This window comes from Copadichromis virginalis, linkage group LG17 (genome assembly GCF_057382275.1).
Source record: "Copadichromis virginalis isolate Kocher_CV1m ecotype Utaka linkage group LG17, C_Virginalis_male_GT1.1, whole genome shotgun sequence".
NCBI lineage: Eukaryota > Metazoa > Chordata > Actinopteri > Cichliformes > Cichlidae > Copadichromis > Copadichromis virginalis.
Genome location: NC_140634.1, coordinates 40612370 through 40627759, shown reverse-complemented (window position 1 = coordinate 40627759; position 15390 = coordinate 40612370). Strand labels below are relative to the sequence as shown.

General features: G+C 45.7%; 2 protein-coding genes across 3 annotated transcripts in view; one reads left to right on the top strand and one right to left on the bottom strand.

The window, feature by feature from the left end:
- The window catches only part of lmo3 (LIM domain only 3), a 61349-nt gene that overhangs the window by 25975 nt on the left and 19984 nt on the right, over positions 1 to 15390 (bottom strand). The gene's annotated exons all lie outside the window — the stretch shown is intronic.
- Positions 7967 to 11701, top strand: LOC146689983 (uncharacterized). Its single transcript, XM_085435792.1, has 2 exons — positions 7967 to 9625; positions 9692 to 11701. Exons 1-2 carry the CDS (start codon positions 8219 to 8221, stop codon positions 9803 to 9805), a joined length of 1521 nt encoding a protein of 506 aa, XP_085291918.1. The 5' UTR covers positions 7967 to 8218; the 3' UTR covers positions 9806 to 11701.

Here is a 15390-nt window from a genome sequence, read left to right as displayed (position 1 = left end):
GTATTTGTTGTCCAGTCCAGTTTCTTGTTGAGGTGAACACCCAGGTACTTATAAGAGTCCACTATCTCAATGTCTTTCCCTTGGATGTTCACCGGTGTTGCAGGGGGTGACTTCCTCCTGAAGTCTATGATCATCTCCTTTGTCTTGCTGGTGTTGATTTGGAGTACGTTGGTCTCACACCAACCAACAAAGTCACTGATGATCCCCCTGTATTCCTGATCATTCCCGTCTGATACGCATCCAATGATGGCTGTATCATCTGGGAACTTCTGTAGATGGCAATCGTCCGAATTATAACAGAAGTCTGAACAGGAAAGGTGAGAGAACCGTGCCCTGTGGCGCCCCCGTGCTGCAGATTACCGCCTCGGACACACAGTCATGGAGCCTCACATACTGTGGTCTGTTGGTAAGGTAGTCGATGGTCCATGCAGTCGGCTGTTTGCCTACTCCGGCTCCCTCCAGCTTCCCTCTCAGTAGTGTGGGTTGGATGGTGTTGAACCAAGATGGCGCCGCGTATGGTCGCCCTGGTGCTTCAGTGCGTTACAGAACCTGAATGCTCGGAAAGCTCCCGGCCCAGACGGTGTGTCTCCTGCCACCCTCAGACACTGTGCAAACGAGCTGGCCCCAGTGTTTTCTGGCATCTTCAACTCCTCACTGCAGGCATGTCATGTGCCTGCCTGCTTCAAGTCCTCTACCATAATCCCTGTCCCCAAGAAACCTAGGATCACTGGACTAAATGACTACAGACCCGTGGCTCTGACATCTGTGGTCATGAAGTCTTTTGAGCGCCTAGTTCTCTCCCATCTCAGGACCCTCACGGCCCCCCTCCTGGACCCCCTGCAGTTTGCATATAGAGCCAACAGGTCTGTAGACGACGCCATCAACATGGCCCTACACTTCATCCTGCAGCATCTGGACTCCCCAGGAACCTACGCCAGGATCCTGTTTGTGGACTTCAGCTCTGCCTTCAACACCATCCTTCCAGACCATCTCCGAGACAAGCTTTCCCAGATGAATGTGCCTGATCCCATCTGCCGGTGGATCACTGACTTCCTGACGGACAGGAAGCAGCATGTGAGGCTGGGAAAGAATGTCTCGGACTCCCGGACCATCAGCACCGGCTCCCCTCAGGGCTGTGTTCTTTCTCCTCTGCTCTTCTCCCTGTACACCAACTGCTGCACCTCCACCCACCAGTCTGTCAAGCTAATCAAGTTTGCAGATGACACCACCGTCATTGGACTCATCTCGGACGGGGACGAGTCTGCCTACAGGAGGGAGGTTGAACGTCTGGTGTCCTGGTGCAGCCACAACAACCTGGTGCTGAATGCTGTCGAGGAGGGAAATTATTTTACTGCTATTGTTAAATAATTGTCATTGCATTAATAATATAATCTGCAGCATGGATATTGCATTCCAAGGTTTAAACAGTGTCTCTTTCAGAAAGACTGAGTTGCAGGCTGACAGGAAGTTGTATGCAGAAGTGAAAGCAGGAAGTTATTTTGAGCCGCAGGCTAAGACGAGGCTTTAACAATGTAACAGATAGCTTTAAGAAGGCCTTAAGCAGCTATGACTATTTTATACACAATGCATATCTGTGCTTATTAAAGAGTTGGAGCTCGGTCAATTAATTGGGGGTCGGAAGCTTTGTTCGGCGCGATGTTCGGACAATCTATTGTGCAAGTGACTTGGAGCCATAGAAGGAATTGCAATACATGCTTACAAAACACTTATATATCAGATCATTTTATATTAAGGTTTTAGTAGAGGTTCTTGATTAAAACATTTATTTAGTAGAAGACATACACATAGTCTCAGTGAGCTTCTGGTCTGGTAAAAGGTCAGAAGTGCAACAGGTGAATTGAGAAAGAGCATTTGAGGACGAGACACAGACAGTAGGTGAAGAGGTGACACAAAGAGCATGTGAGGTCAACACACACACACACACACACACTTTAAATTAGATTTATTTAGAGGAGAGGTTAGTTATGTTTGGCTGTAACTGCAAAATTGTCTTGGTAAAAGAGGAACCGTTTCTTGGTGTCTCGGCAAGAAAGAGGAACAAGACAAGAACTGAAAGGTAGACAGGAAGGGCTAGCCATGAAAATAGAAGATGATTTTCTAGGTGAAAAGTCATGATGATGTTGATCTGATCTATGTATAAAATGTATCTGTGACGCATGAAGGGGCGTCAGTAAACAAACCCTGATGCTATAAAATATCTGTTCATGCTTTGATTAAGTCGAAGACTACTTCCTGTCTGCGTACAGAGTTGTCTTCCCACGCGTGTATTCATTAAAATCATCGTTTGACTTCACCCGGCCGGATCGGTGTGGTTATTCTTCGATCACCTCTTGTACCCTTCCTCAATATTGAATCTTAACATTTGGGGGCTTCGTCCGGTTATTGAGGAGGGAGAGTTGGAGGTTTGGACGGAGAAATCCGGGGTCTTGGGTGGTCTGACGGGCAGACATGAATTCCAGTGGTCTAAGTGAGTGGGCATAAGCCGGCTTATCCAAAAGGTAAGGCACTACCTGTTGAATTATTTCCAAAGTGTGCCAAATTGGACATGATAAAATTTAAGTCTACTCACTGAAGTTACTGGTGGATGTCTGTTTTGATTTTGATGAAAATCTCATGAGTTGAAGCAGTTAGAGTTCTGCTAAGAAGAAATGAAAGTAGTTAAGAGTCTGATAAGAAAAGTTTAAATACTGGGTTGAAGTCCCAAAGAAATTGAGTTAGAGTCTCAAGTAGTTTGGTAGGGAATTGGTTATTGTGTTGGTTAGAGTCCAAATTTGGTCATAAGAGTGGACCTGAGCGGTCATTTTGTGAGTTGGAGTCTCCATTTGACCACTAGGTTGCACCTGCTTCAGTTATACACTTGTTTCGGGTGTTGATTGTTGTTTCAAAGTATTATAAATTATTCTAGAACGGCAGTTCGAGTCTGCTAGGAAGCGCAGAGCCCGGAGGTTACGCTCCCTCCTTGTCGTGGACGCGCGACATTGACCTCTCGGCGAAGAGGGTTAGTTCAGTGTGGTTTAGCTGTGGGGTACAGGGCATCCCGGAATTAAGCTAGGAGTTAGAGTCTCCTTACCGTTTGAAACGGTATCTGCGCTTTTTTGGCCAGCAGAAGTGGACTTCGGGCGTGTAACTTTAACCTAAAACTTCAAAAAGTTTGGGTTGGTTGACGCTTTTAAATTGAGTTAGGGATTTTAGAAATGAGGCCAGAAACAGTTAAAGTCTTGATACTGGTTAATTGATCGCAAAAAACGGTTATGTTAAATTTGTCGAAATTCGATAGGTGTTAAAAGGTTTAAAATCTGTGCAGTTGTAAATATAAGACGTCTCTGTAATAAAAAAGATCTCTGTGGGTCGAGTCAGCAATGCACTGACTGCCTGCTGCTATTCTTAGATGAAGAGTGTGTGTGTGCATGCAAATGAGGCAGCAGATGCAGAGCGCATGAGAGGACTATGCTTTCGGTTTTGTGTGTCATTCAGCTCTATAACTATTGTTTGCAAATGTGGATAAATGTCTGCAATTAAAATGCTGGCTTAGTAAATAATAACATTGTAAATATATGAATGGTGACAGCGTTTCAAAATAGAATATAAGAATTGTTTGTGTTTAAAACCAACGTTTAGGTAAAGAAGATTTAAGGTGGATTTGAAGGCATAAACAAAAAATAAAAGGGTTACAGTCTGCAAGGGTTGTTAATTCATGAGCTGACTGGATGCAGAGTAAGTGGAGTGGTCATCCTGAGAGGATTGAATGATGCTCTAACTCTGTGGTCAAGTCAGACATAGGCTTTAAGCAACCATGAGCCACTAATAAGCGTGACAAATTAATGAGTATGTGTAAATTGAACTTGTTAAATAGCTTTGATAGGAGTAACTCAATGAGCACGCAATAAAGTGGACTTTTTAGGGGCAGTTTATCACTGACACCATAAAAAGCAACTTAATTAGTAGTTCAATAACAAATTGTAAAGATAACCTTTGTTATTTGATAAGAGAGAGAAAATTCAGGTTACATATAGTGAATAAATAAGGAAATGTTAATCTCTGCGTCATTCCACACTGAAATTTCAATTGTAGGGGATCATTTGGAGGTGAATTGTGTAGGACACGGGGAGACAGAAGAATCTCCCCATGAGTTTTCGGTGTGCATAGAAATTGAGGAGGCTGAACTGGAAGCCTGCCTGGGTCGTTGTTTTTGTTTATTTGAGGGTCTGCTGGAAGTTTGTGAAAACGACCACCTTGATATGTGGGAGCCTTCTCGGGCAGCGATTTTTTGTTAAACCTGTGGCAGGCTGTGCAACATGGAGAAAGCTTTGACATAATGTCATAAAGGTGATTTCTTGGTTTTAGACTTATTAGTACGGGACAAGTTGAGGGACCCTTGAGGGTGTGTTGCTGTAAAGTATATAAGGGACGCGCAGCGCCGTTAATGGGTTTACAATAAATGAAAAAACACTAATCCGAGGAACTATTGGAGAGGTAAGTATACGGAGGTGAGCGCGTTGCGCATAAGGGTTGCTGGTGTCATATATTAACACTTTGAGGGCGAATAATTTTGATTGAGTGTCAACGCTTGAGAACGCGAGGACAGCGTCTAAAGTGCTGGGTTAAACTTTGTGTATCACCGAGCAGGGGAAGAGGAGCCAGTGGTTGCGAGAACAGCGAGACGAAGACTGAAACCGAAAGTTAAGCGTGTCTGGGTGACCTAGACCAAGAAGGTGGAGTCGACCAACGCCATTGGAAGAGGTAAGTCTGTGTTTCAGAGAATGGCTGACAGCTCGGGTGCGACACCTAGTAGGAAAAGGGGATGCAAACCTCTGAAGGATCAGCTCGAACAGCTTAAGAAAGCTGTTCGCTTGGCTTCCCCTGGAGTATTAAAATCAGCAGAGAAAGAGTGCCAAGCGATGGAGGTTGAGGTAAGTAAACTTATTACATCCCAACAGAAAGGGCTGGGTGATAAAATACCTCTGAGCTTGGTGTTAAAAACTGAAGGAGAAGTGTATGGACAAATGCATGAGGCCCTACGTGCGTCCATAGAGGCATTAACGGCATTGGAGGTTATAAAGCAGAGAGTAATGCAGGGAGGGCCAGAAGAGGAGAATGAAGACCGTGCGACGTCATCAGAAGAAGAGGACGAGGAGGAGGACGAAGATGGAGGACCTGAGCCCCAACCAAGTACAAGCCTAATTTTGAGGAAAAGAAGTGTGAAGAGAGACCAAGCACAGAGACAGCCCATATTTAAGAGCTCAAAGGGGAAAGGAAAGTTGAGGAAGAGTAGAAGAGTGAGTTTTGAACAAGGAGCTCCTGACCCTGGTTTAAGTCTGCCTCTAATAGCAGGTCCAAAGAACGAACCAGTTTATCGCGCCTATAAGGTGAGAGATTTGGAAGCATTGGTTAAACAACTTCCACCAATAACCAAGGGAGAACATTGGGAAGGAGAAGAATTAGCGCTGGGCGACTTTCGCGCTTTGGCCGGACGTTGTATGCTGGGTGGTGGGTTAGCAGATGTAGAGCAGATAGCTCAAACAACCAGATATGCAAATGACCTGAAATATCATGAGGTGCAGAGTGACTTAGCAGATGCAGTTCGGGAGAAGGACCCAACTCCTAACTCTGGAGCCATTCCAAAAATTATTTGGGATCCCAAAAACACACCCAGAGAGTGTTTAGCTAAAGCAAAGGAACAATGGTTGTTAGGAACAGGAATACATCCGGGGAAGGAGGGTGAAAGTAGAGCGTGGTTTCGTTCGGCAGTGCTGGCAGGGCTGCCCAACCAGGTTGCAGTTGACTTGGAAAAGAACCCAGATTTTGCCGTTGCAGACTCGGTGCAGTGGGAGAGACATGTGACCCACAGACTTCAGCAGGAACAGGATTTGACGAACAAACAAAAGAAAGAGTTAGATGAAGCACAGGCGCAGCTGCTTAGGCTGCAGCTGGGTGAGGCTCGCGAAAAATATAATGCGAAGAAAAAAGAACCGAAAGAACTAAATAAGACTATAATGGTGGCAAGGCCTCAGCCCGATCCTGTGCCTGACTGGCCAGATCAGGATCCGGGTCTCTACCCTGATGACCGTTGGCCCGCCAATGCACCAAGGCAGCGTCAACCCGTAGGGAATTGGGGGACCGGTGGACCGCAGAGAGGGCGTGGTGGATCCGTGAGGGGAGGACAAAGGGCTCGGAATCCAGGGAATCCTAATAATGTGTCTTGGACTGGCTGTTACAGCTGTGGAGCAGAAGGACACTGGTCCCGAGAATGCCCTGAATCGCAGCGAAATTATCAGAGGCGAGGCTATCAGCCCCAGGCACGAGGAGCCCCAAGACAAAGAGTTGCTTACAGGGGAGCACATCAAGCTCCAAACCCGAATGCAGCACCAGCCCCCCAGTACCCAGTAGCCGACTGGGGCTGGGAGGGGGAGCAATACTGACGGAGCCCGGAGAAACTGAACAGCGTGGGGGGCGGCAGAACCCATGCTGTCAATGACCGTGGAAGGCACTGAATTGCCCTTCCTGGTGGATACTGGAGCAACATACTCAACATTGAAAGACACACCAGACAGTGCAACACTCTCCTGTCACACAGTTAATGTGGTAGGCTTTTCCGGGATTCCAATGACACTGCCATTGACAGATCCAGCATTGACACAGCTGGGAAAACAGACTTTGAAGCACCAATATGTGGTGTCCTCACAGGTGCCTGGAAAATCTCATGGGCAGGGACCTGCTTGTGAAACTGGGATCACCTTCAAAGACTCAATATCTAGTCCAGAACTCTGAACAACCCACTGCCGAAATCTACTGGGGGAGGCTAGTGGAAGAAGGCATTTTGAGACATTATCAGCTATGGAAACCCTGGATAATGAGCCTGGCCGTCTATTCCCCTCCGCGAGATCCTTTCCACGTTACACTCTTTTATGATAGGGAAGATAATGATATCTATCGGGAACAGTTCCAGTCTGATCTTGAGGGACAGACGTGGAATGTGCAAACACATAACATTTATGTTGGACCAGAAGGTGTGGCCGCGGCTGTGAAATTTACTGATGAACAACTGCCTTGGTACAATGTGGGAGAGGATTCAGCCCCTCACATTACATTGGCGGTCCACGAGGGTCATGGGCCAAGAGATCTGGGACCAATGGTCAAGCGGGCGCTGGACAACGCATGCTGGCAAAGCACCCAAATTCCAAACGTTTGGTATGCACCAAAATGTAAAATATATCGCATAACTTGTTTGTCCAACGATGCAGTGATCTTAGAACATAAAGAAATCTCCAGAATACATGGCAGGGAAAGAATGGATCATCCTGATGCAGTAGCTGAGCTCTCAAAATTGCCTGGTACTTTGTGGTCCGCAGGGCCCACAGATGTAGGTCTAGCTAACTGTTCGCCTGTCCTGTTCCAGCTGAAGTCTGACATACCATTTAACAGACCATAATAGAAGCACAAAACTGAAGACCAAGAGTGGTTCACATGTATTGACTTAGCGAATGCATTCTTTTGTCTCCCACTGCACGAGTCACTCAGAGACATTTTCTCATTCACATACAGAGGCCGCAAATTTAGGTACACACGCCTACCACAAGGCTTTGCACTCTCACCAGGAATTTTTAATCAGGTGTTGAAAGAGGCATTGTCCCCATGTCAACTGCCAGGGGGCTGTACATTAATAGAGTATGTTGATGATCTTCTTATTGCAGCCCCGTCAGCAGCGGCCTGTACGGTAGCATTGCTCGTGGTGTTGAACAGATTGGCGGAGTGTGGCTTCAAAGTGAGCAAAGAAAAACTGCAGTTGGTCCGGCCAGAGGTAACATTCCTGGGCCGGGTGATCGCACACAGATCAGTGGGGTTAATGAACACACACAGAGACCAAATTCTGACACATCCAAAACCAAGAACTGTGAAGGAGTTGCTTTCCTTTCTTGGCTTGACAGGTTAGAGCAGGCAGTTCATTCCGAACTATGCGGGTAAAACGGCCCCTTTAAGGGACCTGATCAAGAAAGTTGGTGTTCGAAATCTGAAGGCTGAATTGCCTTGGACGCCGGACACAGAGACAGCGTTCATTTCACTAAAACAGGATTTGTCAAGAGCCACAGATCTGGCCACACCTAACTATGATGAGGCATTTTATCTTGATGTTTCAGAAACAAAGGGAGTTGTGAATGGTGTGTTGTTTCAGAAAAAAGGGGGAGGTAGGGATGTACTTATGTATGTTAGCATAAGATTAAATTCAACAGAAGCAAGGCATCCCACATGCACACAACACGCAGCAGGAGTAGCAAAGATAATTCAGAAAACAGCACATATAGTGAGGGAACACCCACTGAAAGTGCTTACTACACACAGTGTAGTGGCCTATGTGAACTCACAGGCATTCACAATGACTCCACTGACGCAACAAAGGTTCAGCAAAATTTTAGAGGCGCCAAATCTGATATTCACACATGAAGGAATAAATATGGCAGACCTAATGGGGTCAGGAGAACCACATGACTGTATTAAGAAAGCCCAAGTTGAAGGAAAAATCAGGGAAGACCTAAAGGCAGAGCCCATACTTGGAGCTGAGGATTGGTTCACAGATGGATGCTGCCACAGAGATGAAGAAGGATTGAAAGCGGGCTATGCAGTAGTCTGTAGAGTAGGAACTGAGTTTCAGGTGAAAGAAGCAGGAAAAATTGAGGGACAACAGTCGGCCCAGAGAGCTGAAGTGATAGCCCTAACTCGAGCCCTGAGGTTGGCTAAAAACATGAGAGTGAACATCTACACTGACTCAGCATATGCGTTTGGAGCAGCTCATGTGGAACTGGCTCAGTGGAAGAGAGCCGGGTTCAGAACGGCCACTAATGCACCCATCTGTCACAAAAAGGCCCTGGAGGACCCAGACGAGGTAAGTATTATAAAATGCAAAGGCCACTCACAAGCAGACAGTATGGTGGCAAGAGGAAATCAGAAAGCTGACGAAGCCGCAAAGGAAGCAGCGGGCTACAAAGGACAGAGACAACTGGTGCAGGTAACCCCAGAAGAGGAGGTTAGCACTAACAGCATGGAAGAAGTTAGACAGGCTCAGGAGGAGACATCCCCAGAGGAAAAGGGGGTGTGGGAAAACAAAGGAGCCTGGCAAGATGGCGGTTTGTGGAGGGGGCCAGATGGGCGTCCCGCTTTAACGGCCAAAATGGCGGAACAAAAGGTGAATGAGGCTCACGGGCTTGGTCACGTGGGAGTGAAACAGATGGAGAGAAATTTGTGCCGATGGTGGCATCCTGATTTGAGAAGGATGATACTGGAAAAGGCCAGAACGTGCCTAATTTGTGGGGCACACAACCCAAAGCCAGCAGTAAAACCTGAAGCTGGTAAGTTTCTCATGCCAGAAAGGCCAGGAGAAGAGGTCGTGATTGATTATACCGACATGATTGATACAGGCCCAGGTGGGGTGAGGTATTTGTTGGTGTGTGTGGATGTTCTGACTGGATGGCCCGAAGCATGGGCGACCAAATGTGAAGACGCGAAAAGCGTGATTAAGTGCTTAATCAATCATTACATTCCAAGGCATGGGTTTCCCAAGAGAATTAGATCAGACAATGGTACTCACTTCAAGAATAAAGATTTGCAAGAGGTAGAGAGGATGTTGGGAGTGCAACATAAGTTCGGGACGGTCTTTCATCCTCAATCTCAAGGAAAGGTAGAGAGGATGAACCTAAATTTGAAAAACAAGTTGGCTAAAATTTGTGCGCAGACAGGGCTAAATTGGGTCGCAGCCCTGCCCATTGCTTTGATGACCATAAGATGTTTATGATGATGTTAACTTTGTATTTCAGGTGCAGTTATAACTATTTTATACATATTGCATTTTGTGCTTTTAAAGGAGTTGTGGCTCAAATTTGTCTCTGGAGGGTCACGAGCCTTTGGCTAGCGCTATGATTAGCCAATCTACTGTGAGGATAATATGAGTTCATGAAGGATTGCACACGCTTACAGACACAGAGTTAAGAAACACACATGACAGTATTGATTCCAGGCAAAAGGCCCTAAATTCATTTAGCTTTTAACTGAACTTAAAGAAGGACCAAAGAGGAAGGAAAGCATATATTTTGGTTAAGTCTGATACATTAGAATTAGAAGGTATTGTTACATTAAAGGGAGCAAAATGAAATAAAAAGGTTATACCAAAACAGGTGATAACATAGGAAATGTGAGGTTTTAAAATGAAGTTAGTGTTAACACATAGGAGTTGTTTCAAGGCAGCATTTAGCTATGATGAAATGTATACAGGAGTAATTGCTTATATGCTTAAACTTAATTGATTAAAGTGGTTGTTTTCTTTTGGAGTAGATTAACTTGCAGCAGCGACAACTTGTGCACAGGATGTTGATGATCAGATAAGGGAAAGTAGAGCGAGCAACTGGACGTGAAACCAGCGCTTAAAGAATTTTAAAGTGATGAGTAACGTTGAAGAGTATACATAAATACAAGTCAATAAGTTAAGAAGATAATTAGGATCAGGCTTTTGATTAAAGAGTCCCAGATAGGATAAGTTAGGGAGATGCAAGAAAAGGTGTTTTGTTTCCTTTGCAGAAGATCGATCTCGGCGACCACAGGAGGGGCGAGGATCCTGGAGATCTCGAGGTTCGAGACCACCAGAGAAGGGTCTGCGTGAGGACACAATGTATTGTGACCTCTGGTGTTCCAGAGGTCAAAAGAGGGAGTGTCGAGGAGGGAAATTATTTTACTGCTATTGTTAAATAATTGTCATTGCATTAATAATATAATCTGCAGCATGGATATTGCATTCCAAGGTTTAAACAGTGTCTCTTTCAGAAAGACTGAGTTGCAGGCTGACAGGAAGTTGTATGCAGAAGTGAAAGCAGGAAGTTATTTTGAGCCGCAGGCTAAGACGAGGCTTTAACAATGTAACAGATAGCTTTAAGAAGGCCTTAAGCAGCTATGACTATTTTATACACAATGCATATCTGTGCTTATTAAAGAGTTGGAGCTCGGTCAATTAATTGGGGGTCGGAAGCTTTGTTCGGCGCGATGTTCGGACAATCTATTGTGCAAGTGACTTGGAGCCATAGAAGGAATTGCAATACATGCTTACAAAACACTTATATATCAGATCATTTTATATTAAGGTTTTAGTAGAGGTTCTTGATTAAAACATTTATTTAGTAGAAGACATACACATAGTCTCAGTGAGCTTCTGGTCTGGTAAAAGGTCAGAAGTGCAACAGGTGAATTGAGAAAGAGCATTTGAGGACGAGACACAGACAGTAGGTGAAGAGGTGACACAAAGAGCATGTGAGGTCAACACACACACACACACACACACTTTAAATTAGATTTATTTAGAGGAGAGGTTAGTTATGTTTGGCTGTAACTGCAAAATTGTCTTGGTAAAAGAGGAACCGTTTCTTGGTGTCTCGGCAAGAAAGAGGAACAAGACAAGAACTGAAAGGTAGACAGGAAGGGCTAGCCATGAAAATAGAAGATGATTTTCTAGGTGAAAAGTCATGATGATGTTGATCTGATCTATGTATAAAATGTATCTGTGACGCATGAAGGGGCGTCAGTAAACAAACCCTGATGCTATAAAATATCTGTTCATGCTTTGATTAAGTCGAAGACTACTTCCTGTCTGCGTACAGAGTTGTCTTCCCACGCGTGTATTCATTAAAATCATCGTTTGACTTCACCCGGCCGGATCGGTGTGGTTATTCTTCGATCACCTCTTGTACCCTTCCTCAATATTGAATCTTAACAATGCCCAGAAGACAGTGGAGATTATTGTGGACTTCAGGAAGCACACAGCCCCACTCCCCCCCATCATCCTGACTGACACCCCCATCACCTCTGTGGACTCATTCCGCTTCCTGGGTACCACCATCACCCAGGACCTGAAGTGGGAGCCCACCATCACCTCCGTCATTAAGAAAGCCCAGCAGAGGATGTACTTCCTGAGGCAGCTGAAGAAATTCAACCTGCCAACACGGACGATGATGCAGTTCTACACTGCAATCATCGAGTCCATCCTCACCTCCTCCATCACCGTGTGGTACGCTGGAGCCACTATCAGGGACAAACAGAGACTGCAGCGTGTTGTGCGCTCTGCTGAGAAGGTGATTGGCTGCAGACTCCCATCTCTGCAGGACCTGTACACCTCCAGGACTCTGCGGCGTGCAGCCCGGATCTCAGCTGACCCTTCTCACCCTGGACACAGTCTGTTTGACCTGCTCCCCTCAGGCAGGAGGCTCCGGTCCATTCGCACCAGAACCTCTCGCCATAAGAACAGTTTCTTCCCCTCTGCTGTTGGACACATGAACAATAACCATATGACTGTTCCCACCACTAACACATGACCCTACGCTGTGTCACTGCATCATTCCATGTTTGGCACTGATCACCACCTGCACTCATGTATATATCTTTCAACGTAGCACTCATAATTCTTATTCTCATGTATATATCTCATGTATAGCTCATGCACATATCTTTCTACGTAGCACTTTTAATTCTTATCCCTACTTTTATTTTTTCATGTCTATTTAAGTGCTATTTATGACACTATGTTTGCACTGAAGCACCGCAGCAATTTCCTAATGTTGTAAACCTGCTCAACATTTGGCAATAAACCCCTTTCTGATTCTGATTCTGATTCTGAAAGCACTGGAGAAGTCAAAAAACATGATCCTCACAGTGCTCCCCGCCTGCTCTAAGTGAGAGAGGGATCGGTGTACCAGGTAGATGACAGCGTCATCCACCCCAATTCCAGAACGGTAGGCGAACTGCAGGGGGTCCAACACTGAGCCCACCAGTGGCTGAAGGTGGTGCAGGATGAGCCTTTCCATGGTCTTCATCAGATGAGAAGTCAAGGCAACAGGCCTGAAGTGGTTGGGCTCCCTGGGGTGTGCGATTTGTGGCACCGGAACCACACAAGAAGTCTTCCACAGTTCAGGAACCCTCTCCAGGCTCAGGCTCAGGTTGAAGATGTACAGGCCCACCTGACAGAGCTGGTCTGCACAGTCCCTGAGCAGTCTGGAGCAGATTCCATCCGGACCTGCTGCCTTCCTTGCCTTCGTCCTCTTGAGCTGATTTCTCACCTGATCAGCTGTGAAGCAGATGTGAGGCTGGGCTGGAGTGGGGGGTGGGGCTCGCTTTGTTGTGGATAGATGTGTGGATAGGGGTGAAGCAGGGTTGTGTTGAGAGGAGAGCTCAGGTGACAATGGCATTGCACCCGGAGGGGGGCGGCAAATGGAGGGGGGGTTAATGGAACCTGGGGGGTGGGAGAGGTGATCAGTGGGCCATTGTCAAATTTGTTAAAAAACAGATTCAAGTCGTTAGCCCACCCCCGGCCAGCAGACTCTGTGGCTCCTCCATTGTCCTGGAAATGTCCAGAGATTTGTTTCATGTTCCTCACATTTACTGTCTTTGTCCTGTGAACTGACCTTAGTCAAATAAGCACTGTGATGATCACATAATCTACACAAAGAAAATGTATGTTATCATAAATAATCTTATTTTAGCGAACAGGAAATAGAGCTGTGTGTGTGTGTGTGTGTGTGTGTGTGTGTGTGTGTGTGTGTGTGTGTGTGTGTGTGTGTGTGTGTGTGTGTGTGTGTGTGTGTGTGTGTGATGTTTGCCAGCAGATCTGCCACCTTTGTCTGTGTGAAACAGAAAGCTCAGCTCTCATTGATCAAGCACTCTAAGTCATGGCAGCTGAGAAATCGTCAGACTGACAGCATGGCTGCAGATTGCTTTGACTGCCTCTTTAGCATTTCACAGATTTAAGTCCAATGGAAAACTGATACCTACTATCAGCAATCAATACAGCAGGACCCCCTCAGCACTACTGTGTCTCGCAGCTGCTTTGGGTTTTGATGTCGATGCAGAAACACACTAATCATTTCATACCACCAAACCAATCACACACTGGATTTCCTCTCAGTGGTGAAACTTTGGCTTGACTTACATTTTCAGGCTCTTAGCTTGAACAACCATTCTCAGATCTTTCCTTAAAACCATTCAAGCTCCGCCTTTACAGGTTCTTTAAAGTCAGAAAACGCATCTTCGGTACCTTATGTAGCAACAGATAAGGCTTGCAGCAGCCAGCACACACAAAGGGATGCAGAACTGGATGTGCTGTCAGGTAACTTAATGAAGTTGTTAATTCTTTCACTGAGTCACTTGTTTGTCAATGTGCCCTGGCCAAGGGCAAAGCAGTTTTGCAGTATTAGCATTCATCTCTTTGGCCTTTTCATGAATAAATCAGGCTGTTAAAATTGCCACATTTACATCTCATTTTACAGGAGCACAGAAAGACGCTATAACTGCCGATAGTTAGCTTTGCAAGGCTCTTTTCTCTTTGGAGTATCTGTTATCACAGATCCAGGTTTTAGATTTATTTCTTCGTTTATCATGATGCAGAGTACAACATCAAAAACACTGTAACACCTTACAACAGAACTTCATGTTCTTCCCAAGTCAGCACAGAATACATTTGAGCAGTGCTGATTATCTGAAACACCTCACTGGCATGTGCACTGGGAACAGCCTGGAGCTGGAGGAGGGTTACAGTGGTGTCTGACCAGCTAGTAACTGAGAACTCAGAGGTTCAGTACAGATCTCATAGCAATGCCTATGCTACCCACATACTGTCTGTAGGTGGGACTGCCACCAACCAAACCGACCTCCTCTAACACCTGTAGCCAGATCTGCTTCCACGTCTGTATCTTATGTTCATTTGTAACACATGCAGATTCTAGGTTTGATCAATTCTATTACCATGAGGTGATCGCTTTCATCAGACACAAACAGGCTATGGGATGCATCAGTAACACACAGCAGCAGTGCTCATCACACTGAACCGAACCAGCTCCAGCTAATCTCAAACCACAGCTCGACAACTACATCTGCACAGATCCTCACTGAGCTGTTAGTCAAAATACTCTTGATACAGAATGGCTAGCTAACAGGGGTCAATCTTTCTTTGTCCTGGAACTCTCTACATCCCCAATCTGTTCCATAGTTCTTCAATCCTCCTGTTGCTGGACATTCATGCAAGCCACATGAATCATGCAGATGCATTGATGTCACAATAACCTCCTGTCACCTGCAGCTATTAAACACTAAAAGCTAAAGAGTGTGAGAAGTACAGGTCCACGTGGAAGTTTCTCTCTATGTGACGCTTCACTTTCCAGAAGTGAGGGAAAAACATTTGTGATGTGTGTGTGTAACGTGCATACAGGATGAAAACTGTGGATGATTCTCCACCACAGTACAAAAACCACCTGTGCCAGAACGTGAGGGGCTTGCAGTAGGGTCCATGCTGCATGTCATCATGTGTTAAACAGCAGTGTGTTATCGTACTCTCACATGCCTGTAGAG